We start from the raw sequence: 25081 nt of genomic DNA, 5'->3' as shown, positions 1-25081 counted from the left end.
AAAGTGAACTCCTTGCTTTTGGGAATTTAATGGTGCAAATAAACATTCCAGGAAACTGCCACATGAGCAGATACTGATTTAAAAAAAATATATATTTGTGGTTGTGCATATATCCTGCTTCGAAATACATTATGCAGTACACTAAAAAGCCTTCTGCCCTTGTTGTTCTTATCCCCCTGACATTTCTTAATATGTGCTTGCAGTGGAGGAAGACACAGAGGAGAGCTCAAGATCTGGTAGAGAATCTGTGTCCACAGCAAGTGACCAGCCATCCCACTCGTTGGAAAGACAGATGAATGGAAGCCAAGATAAAGGCGACAGAAAAAAGTCTGGAAAGGAAAAGAAGAAAGATCGGGATAAAGAGAAGGATAAAATTAAGGCAAAGAAAGGAATGCTGAAAGGCTTAGGGGACATGTTCAGGTAGGTGCTTGCAATCAAATGTAGAATGAATTACAAAAAGAAATTTCATCTTTTAATTACTCATTTATGTTGTGACTGTTTGCTGAGGCAATATTTTACTATACAAATATGTTCATAATATATGTAGGCTGATCCCTCGTTTTTTGAAGTGTTGAGTGGTATCATGAAAGGAAAGCAGCTTAGAACGGAACGGAATGAGATGGCTGTCAGTCTAAAGGGGCTGCAAAGATAAAAATGGTTTTAAGCAACTGCTTGGTCTTGGAAAGAGTCTTTGGTGACATCAAAAAACATATCCTTTGACAGATCAAACTATTTTGGGTTTGTTTTTTTTCTAAAACTGTGCTGTCCCTAATACTGTACCCAAAGCTTATGTGTTAGTAAGTGAGTGTTTTTCTTTGGTTTGCTTTGCTGTTTGGTATCATGAGGGCATGAGGCGCAAGAGATCAATCAGTTTGAAAACCAGCATGCTCCTCTCAAGGAAAAACAGGAACTAAATGAGGTTGTGTGCTTTGAGAACTCACAGTCTAGGGAAGGGGAGAGTAAAGGACTTGCTTTTTACCAAGCACTGAGCACTGAGTATGTTTGAAAGCAGTGGTCTCTCCAGCAGACATAAGTGATCTGAAAGTAGCAGACTGCTGAGGGACACCCTGCTGTTCTGGGTAAATGGTGAAACATGACAAACACCTTTGATCACTTGTGGGAATGGATTAGAGAGCAAGAAAATCAGTCTTTCTTTCAGCTAGCTAGAGTAAATAAATCTATTTCCAAGAAAAATAATATTAAGGCAGTGTTTGTTTTCTATTGTATATGCAGTGATACATTATTTAATTTTGAAGTGAGATACCAGTATTATTTCAAAGGCTTACTAATAATCATTCTGCTATAAAAACATTTAAGTGAGCTTCAGTTAACTTTTATCCTGTTACCTACTTTATCCTGGAAAACATTAATTGAACCTATGTTGTAACTACCTAGGTTCTTGAGACCTGTTCTGTGTCTGTGAATCCTATTACAAAATTAGTTAATAGAAAAAATAGTTAATTAGAAAATATTAATTAGGAAAAAAAGTAGTTACTAATTAGAAAATATTAGTTATCAAATGTGTTTAGAAAACACAAAGTAATACAACGTTTTCAGCACTCAACACAGAACACCAAAAGAGTCATAGGAGATAGTCTCACATGTCAGCTGGGGTGGGGGGAGCACTTCATCCCAATCCCCTGTGTCTCCCATAGGGATGCCCTCATCCTCTGAGTGTTTGCCTGCCTAAATTTAAGCCTGGAGCAGAACGTTGCATCCCATACCAAATGCTGACTGGTTCTTTTCTGCAGTCTTTGCCATTTCTATACACCAGAAACAGCAGGTAAAATTGAGGTATGCGATAAATTCTATGGACTCTAAGTAGCTTATTGGATACCATGAGTGCTATCTTGAGTTCAGTCAGAAAGTGTTCACAGCATCTAGAAAGTTTGGGCAGTTCCTTGGTCCTCAGTTTCCTCCTATGTAACGTTCCCCATACCCAGAGGACCAGTGAGGTAGCTTCTTCATTTTACAAGCTTTGGGACATAGGCAAAGGGCTGACTTACAGGGAGTCCCATCCAAAGAGAGAAGCCCTATGTTCCAGAAAGCCAGCTTGGTGTGAGGCTCATCAGCTCTTCTATGCCCTCCAGTCTTAGAGCCTAATGTCTGGTGTTCCTCTGGGGCTTTGAATGCTCTAGATGGAAATGAGTGTGAAAGTGAAAATTAATACCATTTTTAATCAGGTGCTCCCAGCTAAATAGGAAGTAACCTCATCTGTGTGCTTGACATAACACTTCTGAAATCTTTAATCTAGAAACAACAGTAATTTAACTGATAGAACACTTTGTTGTTTGCTCTTCATAACACTCAGTGTTTCCTTGAGTTATTTTTTCCCTCACTGCCATTTCTGAGTGAACTTTACTTTTCAGTTTCCTCTTAATTAACGTGGGAGCAGTGCTATCCGGATACAGTTGACTCCTTCTGGATCTGTAAATTAGCTTGCACCTTGTCAGCCCACCCAAGAGAGGTGCTTCTGGCAAGCAGAAAAATGCTGATTGAGGGAATTAAGCATTATGCCTTATTTCCACTTGGTGCTTGATTTGCTTTGTTGACAGGCTTCTCAATAAAGTTTGAGAGATGGGCTTTATTATGTCTGCAAGATAAGCTACTACTTCTGACTATAACATGCTTTGTATTTCTGTACATCTGACATATATCGTAGATATCAAGTAATCACTGAAAGAAATTGTGAGATAGAAAATAATGATGACAGTGACATTTAAAATTCAAGCCATGATCAAAGCATAATTGGATGTTTTGGTTCTGTGCAACATTGTGATTTCTTTGTAGTTCTTTTTTTTTCCTCCTTTTTCTTTTTTTTTTTCTTCCTTTTAAGTGCTCTTATCTTACAATAATCTTTCTTCATTAGGTTGTATGGGGAAGAACACTTGAGGGATGAAATTACTGTTAACTGACACTTTATTCCAATGTCTGTATTTAGCCAAGGGGCTTTTTATTGCCTATAAGCAAACTGGCACCTCATAAAGTAGAGTCTATGTGATGTATAAAAATAAGTCTCCTTGCCTTCAGTTAAAATCTTAGAATTTGTTACTGGGATCTTCATTACTGTACTGTGAGATGGAAATTCCAACTAGAGAACCCCAGGTTACATTTATCCTTCAGCACCTAGTCATCATTTCCAAGAAATCCTTGGATGATTTAGATAGCAGGTTAAAATAGTAAGTCAATCCCTTAACACTTCCATTGTTTTACTGCTTGCATTAAACATAGTAAAGAGGATTGACATAACCATGAAGGAGAGCTGCGGGTTCAGCCTGCCGGATGCAGCCTGTATGGCTCTGACACGCACAACTCCTGTTATTTCCAGAGGACCTTTGCTGACATTGGGCTGTGGACAGTCTGAAAGTTCACTCTTCTCATGCAATATAAATCTGTCTGAGCATATGTGTTTTCTTTTTTCAAATTGACATTTCAGGGCAGAACAGAATAATTTATTTACATTTGTCATTTGGCTGAGAAGTCTCTATTTTCACAGATGAATATAAGGCAGAATTTAACCCAGAAAAGTGTTGAACAAAAGTATTGGTATATTGGAGAAGATGCAGGTGCTGCAGATCTTTGCTTTTACCTGAATGCATTTGTTTTACCTGAATAGTTGCATCACTCTTGTCTGTCTTATACCTCAGTAGGATCATGCGCCACATCCTGTGGCTGTAATAACATACCAAATGAGAGGCTGTGAGATTCCTTCTTCTTCATTGCTGGCACTTAGAGGGTACCTGGATGGCTGCTGCCTGCTGACCAGTGTTTCACTACTTTATTTCGCTACTAAAAGTGTTTGAGTGGATATGTATTTTGCCATCAGGAATTTATGAAAAAATGTATTCTTCTCCAAGTACAATCTCAAATATGTTTACTAACTTCTGAGTCTGCTTTTGTCTATTTTTAAGTAGAGATTTTGCTTCTTGATAAAAGTCAAACCAAAAATTTGATAAATAAGTAATTGCAGTGCTGCCTTAAGAAAGAGGCTTCACAGCTTCAAACTGTGCACCTGCAATTAGTGTTGGTAGGGATACATTAATTTGACGGACTTCTACGATTCTGTGACATTCCTCTCCTAAGAAAGAGAAACTGTATATGCTGCTGCCTTTTCCCATCCTTTTGTCTCTGTCACACACAGGGTATCTTTATTTATGAAAGTGTATCCCCTCAGGATATAAGACAGGGAGATTTGAGATTGTTCTTATTTGTAGGTTTTGGATGATGATGAAATGACACATCTGCTGTGCTGCTGCTGCTTGCATATGAACGCTGTACTTCATTCATGCTTATCCCCAGTGTACAAGCTTGAATATAATTTCTAGATGGGTGACTACACTGGTGAAGTAATAGGTCATAGGCAACTGAAGCAGTAGCTCCACGTCTTTCCCCAGCTTCCTCAAGCCATATATAATTTTCCTCTATGGTCATCCCTATACCATGATTTGCTAATGGCATCTCTATGATTATGTCACTTCTGGGGAGAATTAATTTTGTTTGCAAGAAAGTAGACAGCCATGCTCTTAATGAGGAGTTTTTATGGGAGGATTCTCATTAGTAAATTTTATGATAGAAAAATATGTGCAAGTGATCTGTCACAGGAGAGGATGTGTCTGAGGAATGACATCTTTAGAGGAAACTGAACTACCAAGATGTTGAGAATAAAGAGGGTAAAAAAGTAGCTCTGGGTTTCCAGACGGTGGAAGGGGAGTAGTAGGGAGGCCAAGCTATCTAGTCATGTCTTGCTGGAAATACTGGAGGGACAGTCACTCAATGCCTGATAATAAAAACCTGCTGAAACGAGCAGACCTTTTTTGCAAGTGGATTTGCAAATACAAATGGTATGTTTGAAGTTATGTGAGGAACTGCCCCGGAGAAGAAAAGACAGGGCGGGGGATATGCACATTGTATCTTAACCTTGAGGTAAGCAAGAAAATATCTGCATTGGTTTTGGAAGTTGCTTATGGAATAGATGTAATACAATTTGAAGCAACTGTGGATAAATACATTACATGAAATAAATACATTTTTTACTGTAGGAATAAATACCTCAATCCCACACAAGCATAACTTTTCAGTGGAGAACATAAGCACTGTGTATTGAAGTTCATGGAACAAGAAAGTATGCTTAAAATTAAACATGTGTATATGTGTTTTTAGTATTGGAGTTTGAATATTTCAAAATCTGGCCTGTAATGTTGATGGAGATGTAAATCCGTAACATCTGGTAACTGATCTTTAATTCCTCTCTTAACTATTGTAGTGCACAGGTGGGTAAATCAATGCACTGGATAGCCAATGCAAATGTAATATTCTCAAATTACCATTAAAATCTAATCCTAATTAGATTTAATTACATTTAAAATGATTACTGGGAGCCTTGCAGTGTTGTATCTTCCAGTTCTGTGAGAGGAAAGAGATAATTTAGTTTGCAACCTTGTTTAGCTGAAATCAGATATACTGTTCTCCTTTTATTTTTTTCCCCATACAGCTGCTTCCAAGGTGCACTGGACATGTCCAGATTCATAAACGTATTGTTTGTAGCTTTGAATTACACATTTCAACCACATTAGCCATCTGAGACCTGTGACTGGGCATTTGGGAGAATAACCTACATGGATTACTATTGCTTGTTACATGACTTACTTGTATTGCCTATTCTGATTTTCATTGAGGCTTTCTCATCGTCATGTCTGTGAGGAGATGAAAAGCAAATCACAAGGGTTATACCATTGATTTAGTAATTACCTTCTTTCTCTTTCATTTAATAACAACCTTCAGACTTCTAAGCAGGCATTTGACAAACAGGTATCTGAGTTGTGTAAAATACTGTTGAATTATACCCTAATCAACAGGACTGGCAAATACCTCAAACTCGATAAACTAAAATCTGTAGTCTGATTTTCATCATTCAGTACCTTAAGGAACAACAGCAATGGTATTTTCCCTGGAAGCATGACTAATAGGACTATTTCGTATTGGCGAATGACACTTGCTGGTGTATGGACTTAAAAGAAAACATGGGAACGAGCTCTGAAAGTCAGAAATATTTTTTTCCTTTGTGCTCTGCTGATGGCACAAAACAACATAAATCTTGAGCCTTAGAACATACAGAAGGAGGTTATTGCTTAAACACCTGTTGGCTGTATCATTTCAAACTTGGAAGCTCATTGCTTGCACACTGAATTGTGCCTGGGTTTGCCAATGTTCATCTGAGAACGTCGCTGACAGCTTGCACTGCTTGTGCTGAGACTTTCATCAGAAAAGCTAAGCTGGGTCATTGCTCAGGTAAATGGAATCTGGGGCCATTTGTGCTCTGTCTTTTGCCTGCTACTACTATGAGGCAGCTGGCGCAACTATCATTAAGTCCACATCTGCTTCTCCTCTTCTGCCAGCGGCTAGAAAATGTGCATCTTGCTACAATCCTAGATACATGGTCTAAGCATGATACCTTTTCAAGTTTCAGATGAGGAACACAGTCCTCGTCCTGTCTGCAAGTTGGGTACTGTTGATGGTACTTTTCTTTTGGTGCTGCTCTGGGCTACTTTGTCCTTATCCATTTTCAAAGTTTCATCCAGCCACTGGGACACACAGAATCAGGAATGCCTTTCAAATTAAATCAACCATGCAGCAAATTGTCATCTTTGATGAAGACTTGGTACTCTTAGAAATGTCTTTCAAAGCATTTTCATATTCTTCACTTCCTTCTTTCCAATTAAATAGGGGACTGAAAGAGATAAGATTGATTGAAAGTAGCTTTTCTTTTTTGGAAAGGCAAGCTATGCTCCTTCTTTCCTGTCTGCACTCTTTTGCTTTCCTGTTTTCTGCTGTTTGGTGGAATCAGTTTGAGGAAATGTGTGTTCCACTGCCTCTAGCCCCAAACACTCCAGCTTTTTACTAAGATGTCATTGGGGCGGGAGACAGTGGATTGGCAAATTTGTGTTTCTAAATCAGACAATTTCACATAATCTGTCAGGGATTTAAGGAATGAAGCTTCATTAAGTGGTTAGTAAAGTCTATGACTTTTAAACAAAACACAGAAAGCGGTGGTATGCGATTGTGTGAAGGAGATTTGAAGTGAGAGATTAACCTAATCGTATGTGACTCTCTAGTTTGTCATTCTGACAGAAAGCAGGGCTTTGCTCTATGTATTCTTAGCACTGGATTTTCCCAGAGTAAATCATGAATTTGTAAATCTGATGGGGTATATCGTATGGGGTTTGATTGTTTTAATTTTTATAGAAGCAGGTCTTATTTCTAACATCCAGAAATAAGTGTCGGGATGACTTGTTACTAGACATGAGTTTATAGTGGCTGATAACATATTCTCCCTGTATCCTTCCTCTGCTTGTCAGCAAGTTTAAATGGAGAACCTTTGACACTTACAGCACTGTCTCTGCCTGCAAAGCAAGCGAGGGAGGCAGGCGGCGTGACAGCTGAGCCCTCTGCCATCCTGCCCAGTGTTCAGCAGCACTTCTCTTCCAGGCCTGCTGGATGAATATAGAATGCAAGTGTCAAGGATGACACCTACTTTATAATCTCTGCAAAGCAAGCTTTTCAGAAAAGAATTTGTTGACAGTTCAGAGAGTCAAAGTCAATTTCAGTTTTAGCTCGTATAGAAATAGGTTTTTTTCTTCTACCTGATGTGATAATTAAAGACTAACTAGGCAGTGTGCTAGTCCACAACAAAGTGTGGTAAAGAAATACTGTCTTGAGATGTGAAGGATCTGTTCAGTGAAAACCTTTGTTAATGACATTTGTTTTGTTACCTGTTGGAAATGTTCATTGGAAATTTAATTTGCCACTGATAGCACCTGTACATTGGCATACATTACAGATGCAGTGGATTACATTTTTAAAACAGAGTCTTCTTTTAAAATCCTTTTTAAAAACAGGAATAGGAATGTTGTATTAGATGAAAATTAATGCAAACTTAATATGTATTTATAGCTGAAGATGACATAGGCTAATAAGTCCTAGTTACTTGAGGTACTTAAGTTGGCAGCTGCAGGACAGCTGATCCTATTCTAAAAGACAAAGCTCCAACTTACTACTGAGTTTCACTTCCCAGAAGCAATGATCTGTATTCTTGGTGCATTGTCAGGCTGATGTCTCCTGTTAGGATTTCCACATTTCCTACTGTTGTGTAGAGAAATAGTCATTCAAGACAAAATTATAAAGCACTTCAGTGAAAATGGCAAAATGGGTATAACCAGTATGATTTCTGGAATAAGATAAACCAGAATAGAAATAGTCTGTGAGCCGCTGCATTTGCCTGAATGTAGTAAGAAAATAGTGAGTAGAAAGCATGTAGAGGACTTCTTTAGGCTTTTAAGATCTTATTTCAGCACAGAAGTTTTGTAGAAAAAGTAAGAGAGAAGGAAATATTAGAAACAATGCCAATGGGGTACGTAAGTGATATTTCCCCCTTTGAATCCATTGATAACTTCTTCTGGAGGGAAAAGTAGAATTAGGAGGAACTGAAGACATATTGAAAATACTGCACTCTTAGAGTGATTCAGGCAGGAATGGATCTCTTCTTGGTTCAAATCCTGCTCACAGCACTCCAGCTTCAACATTTCATCAGCTAAATTTCACACCCAGTTGAGTTTCAAATATCTCCAAGGATGGAGACTCAGCAGCCTCTCTCAGCAGCCTGTTCCAGTGCTTAACCACTCTCCTGGTGAAAAGTATTTGTCCTCAGTGAGAGAAGATAGGAACAAGGTACACCAAATAATCACTGGTACAAAAAGTCTGAGTCAATCAACGTGTACTTATCCTTCTCATAAGGCAAAAAAGCGGATGTACAATAAGATTGTAATCAAAAAAGTTTAATTTTTAAAGTATTTTTGTGATTATGTGGTTACCCTCAGGAACTTACTGCCCCACAGTTCTTGAAAACCAAGAATATGGGAAACAATACAGCATTTGTGACTGTGAACCACCCATTGCATGGCGAGAGTTAAGGAAAAAGTTATCTGTAAACAGATTATTTTTACTGTGCTTCCAAGCATCGTACTCTAAAGTGTCCTACAACTGTTAACTATTAGGATACCAAGCTTGATTGGCTGATACAATACCTAATAGAAAATACCCAACTGGAGAAGTTGTGGATGCCCCATCCCTGGAATCATTCAAAGCCAGGCTAGATAGGGCTTTGAGCAGCCTGGTCTAGTGGAAGGTCTGGTCAGGTGGAAGGTTTCCCCGCCTGTGGCAGGGAGTTGAAACTAGATGGTCTTTAAGGTCCCTTCTAACCCAAACCGTTCTAGAATGCTATGAATAGTGTCTGGTATGACCCACTGAGCTAGAAAAGGTAATTTCTGTGGAGTTTAATGTAAGAACATAAGAATACAGACACAGTGTTGAATGATACCCGGTAAGTCCCTGTACCCTAATAGTTTGTCTCTGACAGTGGTCAGGAGTAGCTCCCAAAGGTGTGGTATCAGAACAGGGTAACTATAGCAGTTTTTCCCAGGTCTGTCTTCCAGGCTTTCAGCAATCTGCAGCTCAAGGATCTCTTGAGGTAGTGCCTTTAGGCTCAAGTACAAAATACAGTATTCTGTTCTGGCCATTTTGTTCTGTTACTGCTGACTTGCGGTATATTTACCTAATTCCGAAATACTAACAAATTGGCAGTCTATCTATCACATACAAAAATGTCTTTTAGATATGGTGTAGAATGACTTCTATATCAAGGAGCTGCTTTTACATTACAAGTACAAAGACTGATTAAAATGCACTACAGTAGATCTGACTCATTATGTCAGTATTTTATGGCACCCAGGTAAGCGTGTTTGCAAAGTAGTAGTAAATCTTTTTGATGTGCAATAACATTTCAGTAGTTAATGTAGTGTTCCACTGCATATTAACTTTTACTGTTTCTCTGCAAACTTACAATAAGCAGGAGTGCAAGAAAAGGCTGTAGATGTTTGCAAAACAGACCCTGCTGGCATGCATTCAGTTCATGAACTAGTTTTACAGTGTACGTTTGGGCTAGCTGATGATGTGATTAACAGTAAATTTTGAAACGTTTGCTTCTGCAGAAGATAAATTCATAGTTTCTACAAATGTTAACACTTTCTTTTTTTTTTGACCCCAAGAATTTTTTATCAGTTTTGTAGCTCCTAGTCCTAAAAGGAGAAAGAACATGGCGTAGGTTCATGGAACTACTTGGTGGTCTTAACTATTTTCAAGAAATATAACAACATACTCCTGATATAGCTGTTTTTAAGGGTTTTTATTAGATGTTGAAAGTGTGTTGGTAATGCGGCATTATTAGAGAAGTTCTCCATCAAAAATAACTGGTTCAGTAGATTTATTAACTTCCTAGACCTGGCTTTGTCAGTGGAATCTCCAGTTAGTCCTTACATTGTTTGTGCCTGCAATATGGAAATCTGCTGGAGTTTGGCAAGTTGCTTACACTTCCAAGGAGGAATTGTTTTCATGGTTTAAAAATGGGATAGTACTTTGTCCATGCTAACATTTCCAAGGGCTTTGATATCCTATGGTGTTTCCTGTGTTGTAGAAATATGAAATATTTATATTCTAAAAACATATACCATCTATAGCTTCCAGATGATGCTGTTGAGTTTAGTTTGAAGGTGAATGGATGACTGAAGATGTATGTAGATTTCTTTTTTTTCTGCTATGCTGTAACAGGTAGTATTTGGTAAGAAAATGTCTAATCGGAGATGAAGTTTATGGATTAGATCTACAAGTTCTGAAAAAGAGGATATAATAATAAAAATACATCTAGAATTTGAGCTATGTCAGCATTTTTGAGTACCACAATAATAGAAATAGTATATTTTCATACTGATTGCAAGTGCTTCTAGCATACTCAACACCGGGTATTTAGTATGCAAGCTGAATTGCTGGTACACATTTCAGCAACAACATTACCACAAATAAATCTCAAATGCTTCACAATGTTGTTATAGATGCTATCTTTCTAAATTCCTGAAATTCAGAACACAACATGCTTCCACAAGCAGGAGTTTCAGATATAGTGTTACAGTTGAAGTATTCCTTTTCTCTGATGTTGCAGAGCAAGTAATGATACCAACAGTATTATCATCTGTAACTGTTAGGAGTCCTGATATAATCTGTGGAGCTCCTAATACTTTGCTAATTCTCTTTGCCTTTTATAACTGCGAAAGGAAGAAAACTGCTTACTTGAGATAAATAAAATGTAAAGTCTCAGTGCCAGTTTCATCTGTTGGGGTTTTTTTTTTAGATTTATTTTAGGCTATATATATTCAGAAGAAATATTAAGATGGCAGTGATAATCACTGTATACTGTGTGCAGTGCCAAGCATGGGCAGAGCAGATCTCATTTGGAGAAGAACATGTTAGGAACTGGATATCTTTGATTTCAAGACTGGGTTTCTTTTTAACATCATCTGTGTGGGTTTCTAGCTAAACGTAGGCCCAGTCACTCACTTCTTATAGTGCCTGAGCGTGCAGGAATGTATATAGAGCAGTCCAGGTCCAAGATCTTCTGTACTAGGAGCTTATTTGTATGAGGGCTGGAATCTAAAAAACACCCCATCACCCCATATGTCTTGCCTGTAATTAGTCCCATGCAAGTCCTGGTTTGTGCACCTTTTCAATCTGAAATAAATCTCAGCTCCCGGCTTGGCCCATCAGCAATTGATACGGTTATTTCAACTGTAGTTGTCATGAAGACAGCTCAAGCTCTGAGTACTGGCAGCAACAGGAAGCTGGGCGTCTCCAGGGCTTCAGGTAGCTCTGGGCAAGCCCCTGTGCCAGCTGCTGTGGGGACTCACTGCCAAACTGACTTCCCAGTGAAGATCCACCTGAGTCTTGTTGCATCCACTCCAGAGATGGTTTGTTCCGGCGGTGCTGATGCAGTGCAAAGTCTCACTCTTCATTTTCCGCCCAGAGATACTGTGACTGTAAACTAAATTTTCATGCCACAGGACAGAATATTGGCTGATAGAATATTCAGAGGTATATGAAGCCAGCAGTGGCATATTAATGTATTTTGATTAGAGCCTTGGCTCAGGCTACATCCTGTGCCTTAGCCCTGTCTTTATAACAAACTCAAAATAATGTACCTCTCATTTATTTGTTTATTTTTGTAATTAAAGATTTTAATTTTTTTTTATCCCTGAGGAGACTTAAGGGTCACGTAGGTGGCACTGTGGAACCCAGAATGGGACAGTGGATCCTAAACTGTGGTCTATAGCCACCAGCATTTGGGTGCTGCAGCTCGGCAAGGGGAGTTGGAGTTTGGTGTTGTAAGCATCCCCTGAGAAGAGAATGGCATCTGTACACTTGACTTTTAAGATCTCTTAGTTAGGCTTGTCTCACAGATCCTACAGGGTTGTCTGTTGTCCTCTGCTGGAAGTCATCTATGCCTTCCATACCTCCTATAAGTGTAAATATGTGAATGAGGCTTAAGATATAGAGACATCACCTATCGCTTAACTTACCCTACGAAGGTTGTTTTCTAGGAGATATGTATCAACAAAGATTTTCAGTAATTGACAGAAAAAGTGCTGACTGACATACTAACATTTCTAAATAATAAGATCTGTAGGGAAGTTTTAATCTTTGGAAGGTTCCAAATGAACTGCCAGTACGTTGATTAACTTTTTTTGTGTTTGTGTTAACCTATGCTGATTTTACTCACTGTAATTGTGAGGCTGCAAGACTAAGTTGTTGGAATAATGTTACCGCAATTTTCTTGTTTAACTAGCCAGTGTATTACATCTGTGCCCTCATTTCTTTGCCTGTTGCATGTGCTTAGTGAGCATCTTTAGTGATTTTCTTGTTATAGCTCACATTTACATGAGCCAGGCCATGCTCATATATATGCAAGCAAGCATTTCATTTGTAAAATGGAGTTATGAAGACTTCATATTACTGAGGGGAAGATTTTATCTTTTCTGCCAGGAAAATGGTGAAGCAAATTTCCCTTGCAACTTTTCTTTTTCCTTCCGCCCACCTCCCCCCCTCCATCTCTTGAGTGCCAGTAAAATGATGGTTTGGTGGGGTTTTTTTGATGTTTCATTAGCATTTCTTATAAGGTCTGCCTTTAGACCAGTACCCATTTTCTAAATTGTACTTCTGTAGGGTAGGAAAAAATCATGGTAACCAGATGCAGTATTTGTCTCTGGCCTAGCAAAGTGTTAGATTTAACAAAAGAAGCTAATAGGAATGTTCAAATTGACCCTTCTCATCATTTGGACTTCTTGGAGCTCAATCAATCGCTCATTATTGTCAGAGTTATTCACACAGAGGCAGAAGTGCTAGTATTTCTCATAATCAGCCCTTGAGCCAGACATAATTTGCAATTTTGAAGCATTGTATTTTGAAACAATAATGCATTAAAATGAACAGAGAGGAATTAGAAGTATAGTTAAGGAAAGAACGCCTTGAAGAGTAGCCATGGTTTAAACAGTCTCTGTAAGCGCTCTCAGTGGACACTGGTAATTAGAAGCATACAATGTAGTATTATTAATACCTAAATTGGTCCACAGTTCTTAAACTAGTCTGTGGACTATGACAAATGCAGCAACAGAAGCATGCCCATCTCACTGTGTGGCTGCAGGGCAGCTGCTGTCAGGCAGGGAGCGCTGGGGTAAGGGTTTGTGACCTGCTCAGTACAGTGTGAGCAAGGAACAGTCAGGTCTGCTGGGCTTGGCACCCAGCACACTGGGAAGGAACGATTTACTCAACTCAGATAAATTGCTTATGTTATAAAAGAATAAGTACATTCTAGTTTAGATAGTCAGGCACCTTTTAAAAGTAGGCTGCTGTTGGTGCTTAGAATTTGGGAATTTTTTAAATCCCTGTGTATGGTATTATGTTATTGCAAAGTAGAGAGTATTATATGTCTGCTTCTATGTATGTAGTCTGGGAAAGTCGATACACTGGAGGCCTTCACTCAAACTTTTTCAGGAGCCTACTCTTTACTTTGTGAGTGACGCTTTTTTGGGGGGAAGGGTTTTTTGCAATTTGTATTTACAGTTTTTTATTACTGTTTAATATCTCACTGACCAGTACTGAATTACCTAACAGGGCATTGCAGTCTTGATTGGCAAATTTTGTCTGAGAGGGGGGACAGGATCATTTGTAAGTACATTAAACGACAGTAATGAAAGGATATGTTGCCCATTAAGATTATATTATCTTTTGAAAGACTGAATTAGCTCGGCTGTGTCACATGTATGAGCTACTTCCTTCTATGACAGATAGCACACACTTAGTGTATCAAATTTAATTTTAGGGCAAGTAACTTTGTGGTCAACAACCACTCTCTTTTTTTAATATATACACAACATTAAAGAGTTTTTGCCACACAAGCAAACTTCATAATGATTAGACTGTTATGAAACATCCATTAAAATGTCATGTAGTGCTTCTGTGGTTGCTCCCATCATTGATGATTACTAGCACAGTTGTATCTAAGCAGAAGCTTTCTTTTTTATTCTTGATTCCTTCAGGGATGCTGCAGTCCACAGTCTAACAGGTTTTGGCTGACCACCATGAAAATGAGTTATTTATGGTGACTTTTAGTACATTGTGGTATTGCTTGCTGAGTTGATTTGGCCAGACAGCAGAAGAATCTCTTGTCTGTCTGCTGACTTGCTGCTGTCTTTCCAATATTATCATTGTAAAATTATCCCCACTTCCTTTGTCCTTCTCAGCCAGTTTTTAAAGTGCAGTAGTTTGGATTAGTTGTCAGCTTTTTTCTTATTTCTTGTGATTTTCTTATTTATTTATTTATTTATTTGAGCTGTCAATAGCTCCAGCTAGCTTTAGGCAATCATGAGTAGTAATGCAAGAAGATTATCTTCTGTTTAGAAATTTGCAAACAGATGGTCTTTCCTTAAAAGAAATCTGTTTTTAAAAGTTTCACCATTTTATGCTTGAAGTAAATATTACAAATGCTTAAGTTGTGAAAAGAGAGCGACTTGGTGTGAATAATATTCTGCCTGTTGTGTCATGCCTTTCAGATAATGTTATCAAAACTGTTTATGAAAATAATTGCATGAAAACTCATGACATGTCTCTTGGTTTGGCATCATAACCGTTTTCTATGAAGTTGGGATACTGACTCAAAGGCAGGCAGATTAAGCTTCAGTGGCTGGAAACGGTTACTGATGCCATATGTTGTTTCCACTTGTTTCCAGGATGTTGTTGTGGGAATTACCAGTGATGTTGCACATGAAGTGTTGCGATTTATGTGCCATCCTGGCTGTTGGTTTTGAGTAGCCCTAGTTTGGTGAGATGTACTAGAATCTCCACCTGAACAGTGCTGAAAAATTATATTTAATGTTTGGAAAGTGAGGCAGAAGCTGTTGAGAGAAAAGACCTTCACATGCCTTACAGTACCCATGCACAGGGTGGTAACTTCAGAGAGGGATGATAATTTGAAGTGGTAACCACTTGGGTTCTCCTGCTTTAAATTCTAATATTCATGGCTGAGCACGTGAGTTTCTTTATTGCTCGAAGGCAAATGTCATTGCTCTGAAGAGGTACAAGTACACCTTTTCAGAGGTGTTCTTCATGAGTTACCTATGTCCTTTTGTAATACGCCTTTCTTGGTTTGGGACAGCAATGCTCTGCAGGAACTCTCCTGGCAGGGGTCTTCTGCTGAATATTGCACCAGAAGGACAGGTGCTTTATCAGTTTTGACATAGGCGAGGAAACTTGTGGAAAATGAAAAGTCATAAATGTCCATTTTAACTATGCCCACAAGTTTCTGCATCAAGGTGTCTTGCTCCTGCTGCCTGTACATCAGTGCTTCTGTATCATGTCAGGACAGTGCTGCTGCTGTGTCACTCCAGCAGTCATTCCACTCCCTCCTAACAAGTAGAATTTGATCTAATATTTTGATTGCATGTGATAACTGGCTGTTTCTAGAAATCCATTGCAAATATGTAAATGTTTGCACTTACAGGCATATTTTTAAAAACAGCACTTGCACAATTCTGCTTGGAGAGGAAGGCTTATAAACCCTCAAGTCATCACTAACCAGGGTGATTTCTGTTTGTGCTCTATGCTGAATCTTTATTTATGCTTATTAATGTTTTTTTAGCAACAGAATGGTTTTATGTCACCATAGTCTTTTGCAATATAAATCTTATGATTTTGCTGATACAGCAGGGTGAAAAAGATTACAGAAATAATTGTGAAATCCTCTGAGTGGTGTTAGGTTGTATGTGTGTGAATACTGTTTGCTACTGTGGGGAAAAGAGCATGCCTTGAAGACAGAAAGTGCTGATAGAATAGCTCAAGACACTTACCATTTGTTAATTTTTAATGATGGTCTTTTTGCTGTTAAGGAACATAATACTACTAAACTTCTGCCTCAATCAATTTTTGTGTTTTTTCATTAATCAACTAATGCATGTTCCTTCTGTAGCTCTTTATCCTAATGAAATATGTGGATGATTTGGCAGACGACAATGATCTCATCAGTAACGCATCAGAGTAAAATCCATTTAGCAGATTATATGTATTATTTTTGTTGTACCAAGGATGCTGATATATATTCTTTTAAACTGAAGCTATTTTTGTTATAAATTGTAAATGTGGAATTTCTGTTGCTATTACTTAAACATCCTTCTTTCTTCATTTGTCCTATGTACTTCTTTATGGAAAATCATTTACATGTTCTTTTTGTCGACATGTGTATTTTACATACATTTCATATATATATATGGCATTATCTTGCAGTTTGAGCTTGTTCTTTAAACATTCTGCTACACTGTCCTGTCTGCCGAGCCTCGTACTACTTAGTTGCTCTGATGCATTGGCCCAAAGCCACTGTAGGCACTTGCTAGTCAGTGCTGCTCTGTTGAGTGTGATAGGATTTGGATTAGGCCACCTCCTAGTTGGTGACAGTCATTCAAGCAAGTAAGCTTGAAAGGAAGCCAGCTAGGGACTGACAGAGAGGTTTGGATACGCATTTTAGTTTGATTAGTTTATCCAGAGCTCATGGGATTTTCTATTTGAGGGTCAAGCTTTGGTCATAGAGGTCTGTGTTCTCGTCTTTTTATTAAAAATGATATGACAAACTAATATTACAGGGTCTGAGGATGGTCCTTTCCTCTGATGTGACTTGGCTGTTATATTCTAGAGATCATACTTTTAACGCATGGTCCTCTTATATTTTTCAGTTTCTTAACTTACTGTGATTGCTATTGTTGGCTGAATTTGAGGATTAAGTCTGTGGATCTACGAATATGACTGAGCATTTGCACTTATCTTGAAACTTTCTCTAACCCTTAATGTAAAAGGACAATTAAGAAGCTATAAATTAAGTAGAACCCTGGAGTATCTTGGCAATTAGAGTGAACAAGATTTCAGCTGCTCTCTTTCATTAATTTCTCACACTCTTGGATAGACAGGGTATTTTTAATTTACCACCTGTATATCAATTAGTCATAGAAGCTTTTTCTTGAAACTTTTGCTTATGCAGTTAGAAAATAAAGTTAAACTGCTTTTTAGCTATAGTTTTTAAAACAGGGTTTAGATGAGATTGCTACTGAGTAAACTAGCTGTTATGTGAGGTCGTGCTGTATTTATAAATGTTGTTACTATCAAAAAGATTATTCTATAACCACATAGTATGTGTCCTCAAAAAAGTATTAAGCTTTGTCTATGAAAGAATATATTTATGAACAGGGTGGTAATTTTATTATTATTATTATTATTTGGGATTTGGAGGAAAATGTGCACTTTCCTTTTGCTCTTTATTTTCCCCAGTGAGTAACAATATTCTTTGCTCTGCTTCTAAGAATTGAGTCTGGGGGATGTGGTGGCTGCTATGGTGCAGGTGCTTTACAGTGTCTGGAGTAGCTCAAGTTTTAACATCGGAACTCTTTTCATCATAAAAATGTTAACCTGATGAGGCAGTAGTGCATGTAATTTTGTTACACATCATGCAGTAGTTTGTATCTGTGCATTGGTATCTTGTGCGCTGATTTAGGTAGGGCTTTTATAGCTTACAGTCAAACTGTTAGCACTGAATTTAGCAAATGACAGGAGCTTGGAATTAGATTCCCAGGATTATCTGAACATCAGTGTCACAGATGCTCCTTTTCTGCACTGTTTTGATTTTTAATTCCAACAGTAGTCTTTACCTTTGTTTTAAACTGCTGTTCTCCTTTTCACTAATGCAAGGAGCATTGCTGTGCACAGATCCTGAGCCATGAAGTTCTCTTGTCTGCTTCAGAAGGAAAGTTGTCATTTCATTTGCATTTGTAAGAACTGCAACAAGTATCCAGCAGCCAGCCTCACAGCAACGAGAATGATACCATCACAGGTTCAGACAAGTACCTGAAAATCTCCAGGTGCTTCAGGCACTCGCTAACCAGCTGCACACAGTGGAGAACGGCTCCTGCATCTGTGAAGTGAGCAGCAAGGGCTGAGATCAAATCACTTGGCAGTATCCTCAAGGCCGTGTCCTTGCAAAAGTCTAGAGTGTCTCTGACACAGGACAAATGGATGGTGATTGCTATTTTACAAGGCAGATATCGTTAACAATTGCACTGGGAGTTTCCAGCCTGAGGTTGTTATCATTAAACGAGCAGTCACTTCAGCAGGGGAAGTTATTATGTGGGTGTGCCAGAACATTCAATGTATGCATTATGGAAGAAACAGTACTGGAAGCAGCAAGATTCCAAAGTTGCCATGGGTCATGCATGGGACATACGTCCTAATTCCATCTTCCCTTCCTTTTGAGTACCTGAGCGGTAAAGAAATAAGCTTTACAATTACGCAGATTCTGGTGGGTTGTTGGGGAAGGTGTCACACACATGAATGTTCATGGGGCAAGTCTATGCTATTTGCATATTTAAGAACATGAAACTTTTATGAAGGTAAGCCAGACCTTTTCACTGGGCCAATGCATTCAAATTGGGGTGTTTTAAATACTGGTAGTAATTCTCGGGACCTGACCCACACTCTGCTTCTTTTGACTCACATGACTATACAAGGGACACTGGACGGCAGCAGGGAGGTGTCTTTACCACTGGCTGTGGGATGTGCATTTGATATTTTGAAAGGATATTGCATAGACTGTTAGAATTTCAGTGGTCTGAATATTCTTATTTTTATTTCTAAGTGTCCTGTTTTACTTAATATTCCTGAAGCAGAGTAGGAAATATCTACCTGAGGAAATTAGAAAGGCTTGTGATTTTGAATAGCTTGACACCAGCGTAGGCATTGCAGTACAGTTGAGGGAGTGTTAACAGCTCGCTTTAATGGTGTACCTTAGTATTGCTGGATGTTGCTCTTTTGTAATTAAACTTGGCTTGAATATGAATGTTAAATAATTTATAAATGTCTTATAAATTTGGTGGAGAGGATGCTGATTTGGACTGTTGGGTTTCATTATGACTGTAAATCATCCTTCATGGAGCAGATACTGTTAATCAAAATAAATATCAAATATACTCATTGTTAGCAAGAGTAATCTTACCAAAACCTTTGAGCGATGTTTTGAGTGGGGAGTGTTGACTGGTCCTACAGAAATAAAGAGGGTGTTGCGGGTGAGGTGTACATATATATCACCATTGGGGTTCTTTTAAACACCTTTCTCAAGTGCTTCATGGGGCCTGGAAAATGTTTTTCGTTTGTTGGTATGTCACTTCTACTGTTGTAAGCTGAAGCTTAACAGAGATGCTGTTAGACTTGCAATCTTGGTGGAAAAGAGAAATCTTGATTTCGTAAATATTTTTTTGTACAGAGGTCTTGCTAAAAGTATGCAGACTTGTTCAGAGCCAAACTTCTTTAGGGCAGCGTGCTGTTCTGCAGCTCCATGACTTATGAATATCACGGAGATGTTATTTTGAAGGTGATGGTGTTAAAAACACAAAGCCTCAATCAGGGAGGGGGGAGGACAGCATTGATTATTCTGGGTTGAAGTGTAGGGACAGTGCAGTTAATGTTGCTGAACTTGTTACAGGCAGTGGTGATTATGGCAGATATATCACTTCTGTGGGTGACAAAGTCCAGAGAAGGCAACTTTGCAAGACCACCGTGGTTCATACTCTGCCAGGCTGTCCACTGCCAGGATGACCGCAGAGCTTGTTGGAGATGGGCACTGGAAAGTCTCCGGTCAGAGTGGGAACAGTATGGCCACCCTTTGAAATGCCTGGGGAAGGACCAGAGATGTCTTCTGGAGATTTGATCAGGATGGTCCCTGAGGGCAGAAGGAACGTTCATTCCCAGGTGATCAGAAGAAAAACCTGAAGGAGAAGAAGGGTTGTTGCCACATCCTGCTCATGAGTCAGAGCAAATTGAACCCTCCTGCTGCTCCGAGCGCTGTCTGTGTGGTAAACCTACCAGTGCCTGTGTTGAAATGCAGTACAAGCGTGGTGTGTTCTGGACTTGGGTGGTTGGATCTGAAAACTCAAACCATTTATTTTTGCTAGGTTTGCATTACATGTTAACTTTGGAAACACTTTCCCCACAATCATGCAGCCTGACCAGACATTTACTAATTTACTAGATTGCTTACAAGGATTATTAGAAATTTCCTGTGTACCTTTTTTTTTTTTAATAAGGTATTGATTTCAATATATTTCTGTTCATACTTGCAATGAATTGATTTATGGTGGTAGAAATTCTGTTTTGCTGCCAAAACCTAACAGGTACTCATTTCATTTCTTTTTTTTTTTTCCCCCTGATATTTTAACCATTAGTTCTTTTTTGAAAAATAAACTGGCTACTCCAGAATTTGGTTCCTTTGCTTTGCCTTGCATTTTGAGTGTGTCAAGGAAGGACAGGAGACAGAAGCACAGATGGGCATCCCAGAGATGCTGTGCTACAGTACCACATATGTTGCGTGTCTCCTCATGGCTCTACATGTTCCATCAGTCAGACCCTTGCCACCCCTGGCACTCTCTGTGTTTCAGGGTAAAATGGCCCAGTTCCACTGTTTTTCTGCCAAACCTCTTCTCTTGGCTAGAGGATTTAGGGCTATTTTAAATTAACCATTCTCTTGTCTGGGGTACAGCATCCAGAACTTGATTTAAATCTCTCATGTCATATATGTAAATGTTTTGATAATGGTTTTGACTACTCTAATAAATAGCTAGATGTTTTAAAAGATACATGCTGATGTTTCTAGTCATTCATTTTAAGTATGTCAGTTTTATATGTAACAAATTATAAAATTAGATACTTTTAACTTTATGTGCCATTGTGTGCTTCTTAACCCTATCATGTCCTCTGCCTCTCCCTTTTCAGATGATTATTAATGAACAGTTTTAGTTATCAGATGCCTGAATTACTTTGGAAATCAGCAATCTGGGAACTGTGGAGAACAGCCACACACTTTTAAGTTTGTGTACATGCTCCTATGCTATATTTTTGTGTGGTTGTGCTTTTAAACAGTTGTCCTAAGAGCCATAAACATAGTTATGAAGTATAATAATATCTTCTGGCTGAGTGGCCAGAAGTTAATCATTCTGCAGGGTTACTGTGTGGTATGTCTTTAACCTACACAGTGGCTTTGTACTAGAATCAATAGGAACAAATGGGAAAATATTATAAATGCCTAGTGGACTCTAAATATTTTAAACAGTTTACATTCTTGGGTCAGAAGAAAGTTTTTAAGAACTCTGTGGTTTATTTTACTGTTTGTGAGCATTTGGGTTGTCCTGTCTGCACTATTGTTGGACTTCACACGTTTCAGTGCTTTCACTTCCCTTTTGATGTGAACCTGAGCATGAAGTGCCACAACTGTCAGTCTGCTATTACCTGAGTGTCTGATTAAAAAGAGTAAAATTCTTGCTGCTTTTGGTATGATAGATGATCCCACTTTTAATAGGTAGGTATTATAATAAGATACTGTTTAATAGATACTTTGCCTTAAATAGAAAATCGTCATCTGAACTGTAGATGCATTTAAGGGCTGTATTTAAGTGTTTGTTTAGTTTGAGCCATACAAAAGTCATTCCTTTCACAGTAGGCCTGAAATGTCTAAGAAACACTGCAATACTGTCCTAATAATAACTGAGTATCTGAAATGCCAAACTGAAAGTTTAAAAGAAAACAGTGGAATGTGCAAATATGGAACAAACCTAAAATATTTGAAATGTAGCTGATAGAGGGGAAGAGGAGACATGAAGAGCGCAAACACTGGGTTGGCAGGATCCTGCTCTGTCTGGGAGACCCCAGCTAGCTCCATTGTTCCCCTCGCCCTCTTTGCACTGGAATACCCTGGGCAGAAAAGAGTCAGGAGTAATAAAGTTTTTAAAGAACTTGGTGCTGAAAAAGAATGAATTTACATTCTTGGATGTCGTCCACTCTGTGATGAAACTGTTCTTGTGGGGTGGGGGTGGAGGGTGGTACTGCGCTCTGGGCTGATGTCAGACATACAGCTCTGTGTCTCTTGCAGTTCGTATATGAAGCCTTCACTTAATGTGAACTTGAGTTGTGTTCTTTGGCAGTGATAGTGTTAAGTAACTTCTAAAACATTGTTTGACTGTGTATTTAAGAATAGTGACCCCAAAATCCTGACAGAAAAAAAGGAATGTAATCCTATGTTTTGGGTTTTTTCTGTTCTTAAGTGAGGACTTCTATAAAATTTTAAGAAAAGTGAAATAAAAATAAATTAAAAAAACCCAAAAAAACCAAAAAAACCCCACCCTACACAAAATAAACCCAAAGCAGCCAGAAAATATTAAAGATTGAGATTCTGAGGTCTTTGCACTTACCCTTCCTGGTTTCCAAGCAGCCCTTCTTGGAGAACTCTCTTTGTCATAGGAAAAGGAAAATACAGTTTTGTTCATTTCACAAGTTAGATTCTTTTTTTGTGTGTTATTAACAGGTTTGGCAAACATCGCAAAGATGACAAGAGTGAGAAAACTGGTAAAATAAAAGTGCAGGAAGCTCTTACTTCAGAAGAGGAGAGAATACGAATGAAGCAAGAACAGGAGAGGTAGACTTCAGTATTTGCTTAAACCTTGATAGAGAGAGTTTGGTTTTTTAAATTAAATAACTGAAGTTCAGTTTTCATTGATGAAATTTCCCAAATGTTGATATGTTTATATACTTTAAATAACAAGACAAAGCTGGATTTATTTTGGACATTAGTATAAACAGCTTCTTTGGCTGCATTAAGCATCTTTTACAGACCCAGACCTTCTTTCCTTATTGAGGAGACCGAAGTAATGAAATGTTTTCTCTATATATTCTATAACTGATTTTATTGATGTTTTCAGAAAACAAATATTTATATAGAATGAAGTATGTTTGTATTTTTCTTCAAAGTCTTGCATATCTAGTTTTTTCATTTATATATTTAGAAAAAAACCCTAGAATTATACTTACCAGTATATTTGTCACTAGAGTTCAGTCTATTTATATGTCATGCAGTCTGTTATGGAATGACATGTATATTAAACTGCTAATTGTAAAAATGAGTGGTGAGTACCTCTATTTTTCCTTGTCAGCTCCTCTTAAAACCCTATATAATATATGTCATATGATTTTCTCAATATTTCCAATCTACTTTTCATTCTGTCTCTTACAGCCCTAGATATTTGGGGCCTAGACTCTCTTATCAACATCTCATATCAATTTGATCAAAATCTTGGAAAGCTTAGGTCAGATATTAACTGATATTCAGGGATGTGAGTGGAGAGAAGACCCCTTTCAATTAGACATCTCTTCAGTAAAGGGACAAACTAAAGGCTTTCAAAGTTTAAATGCTGAGTGGCAAATAGATTCAGACACATTTAGCAGTGAAAGTGAATATGAATTCAAATTGTTTATCTAAAAATTATGCTATAGCTCAGACATGAATTGAGGATTGATGGAGGAACTATGGAGAGCAATTTTGTTGTCCTTGTACAGAGGGTGTGACTAGTTAGTCATAATAATCCCTTTAGCCATCATCTCTGCACCTTGATCTTCTGCAGTCAAGAACAGAAGTTTGTAAGTGATGGCTTCATTACTCAAACAGCTCACTGGAATAGCAGAGCCACAGTAACTCCTGTGTAGTGTCCTCAGTTAAACCTAAAATGGTTTTCTTTCAGTTCTTTTAAGGTTGAGTGATTTACATTACAGTCAAGGCAGGCTACTATTAGTTAATGAAGATTATTAGTTATTAGTTAATTTATTAGTTAATTTATTAATTAATGAAGATCAACTGTAACTTGTTAAACTGCAGAAACTTTATGATTTGTGAACGTCTGTTTCGATTACATTGTGGGAAAAATTTACTCTTTAACAGAGCATAAATTGGCGTTAAAATTTATTCATGTCTGTCTTTAAACCATTCTGACAGTAGAGGGTGGCTGGATCACAGTGCTTGATTGTTTTTTACTTATCTGATTGATTGGTTTTTACTTTCTCTTTTCTAACAAAAGTGAAGCAGGTTCTTTAAATTTGTTCCTGTTTTTAAAAGTAATGTTCTTAGAGATTAAATGATAAAAGGGAATACTGGAACTGAGGGAAATAAATTACTTTGGATATGAGGGTGTTTGTGCAGTCAACTTCCCTTTATGCACGGGCAGACCAGCCACTTTTGTGGATGAACTCATGCCAGGGGAGCAGAGCCATTGAAGGCTGTCTCCATCACTCCAGCTGGCTCAGAACAGGGAAGAGTCAGCTACATGTTCACAGTGCCAATCCCTGGTTTAATACCAAGCTTGCCCAGCACTGAGGGTTTCTTAGTAATCTTAGATCCCCAGAAAATCAGCCATATACATCTTTTCAAAGAAGAAAGACTTCAGATTTGAGTTAGTAACGTTTTCTCTCTCTCCATTCTCTCTCTTTGTCTCTCTGTGTCTTTCTGTCTCTCTCAATAAGAATGGTGAGAGTATAGACTGTCCATGTGGTGATGTAAGAGAGGTTGCAATAGTCACGCTGGGTACCAAGGTAGAACCATGACATTATTTGTACAGCCCCCAATGCATGGAGCAAATTCCTAATCCCTGTCCATCAAGTTATGCTAACCAATTTGAGTCTTTCCTGGAATCTTAATCCTCGTGTGTCATAAAAACCCAATTTTATGTGTTAAGTGAAACTGCAGAAAATGCATGTGCTAGAACTTCATAACAGCTTGATGTTACCATAACATGGGTCT

General features: G+C 38.2%; 1 protein-coding gene across 1 annotated transcript in view; it reads left to right on the top strand.

The window, feature by feature from the left end:
• Nucleotides 1-203: 203 nt before the first annotated feature.
• Nucleotides 204-25081, top strand: part of LOC104406623 (partitioning defective 3 homolog) — a gene marked incomplete at its 5' end in the record, with an annotated part of 139713 nt that continues 114835 nt past the window's right edge. Inside the window, 2 exons of the mRNA XM_010015669.1 lie at nucleotides 204-420; nucleotides 22820-22930. Of these exons, the coding sequence (XP_010013971.1) occupies nucleotides 204-420; nucleotides 22820-22930 (328 nt within the window). The remainder of the gene's footprint in view (nucleotides 421-22819; nucleotides 22931-25081) is intronic.

The sequence above is a fragment of the Nestor notabilis genome, unplaced genomic scaffold (assembly GCF_000696875.1).
Source record: "Nestor notabilis isolate BGI_N333 unplaced genomic scaffold, ASM69687v1 scaffold23985, whole genome shotgun sequence".
In the NCBI taxonomy this organism is placed as follows: Eukaryota; Metazoa; Chordata; class Aves; order Psittaciformes; family Psittacidae; genus Nestor; species Nestor notabilis.
This window is presented reverse-complemented; position numbering and strand designations above follow the sequence as displayed.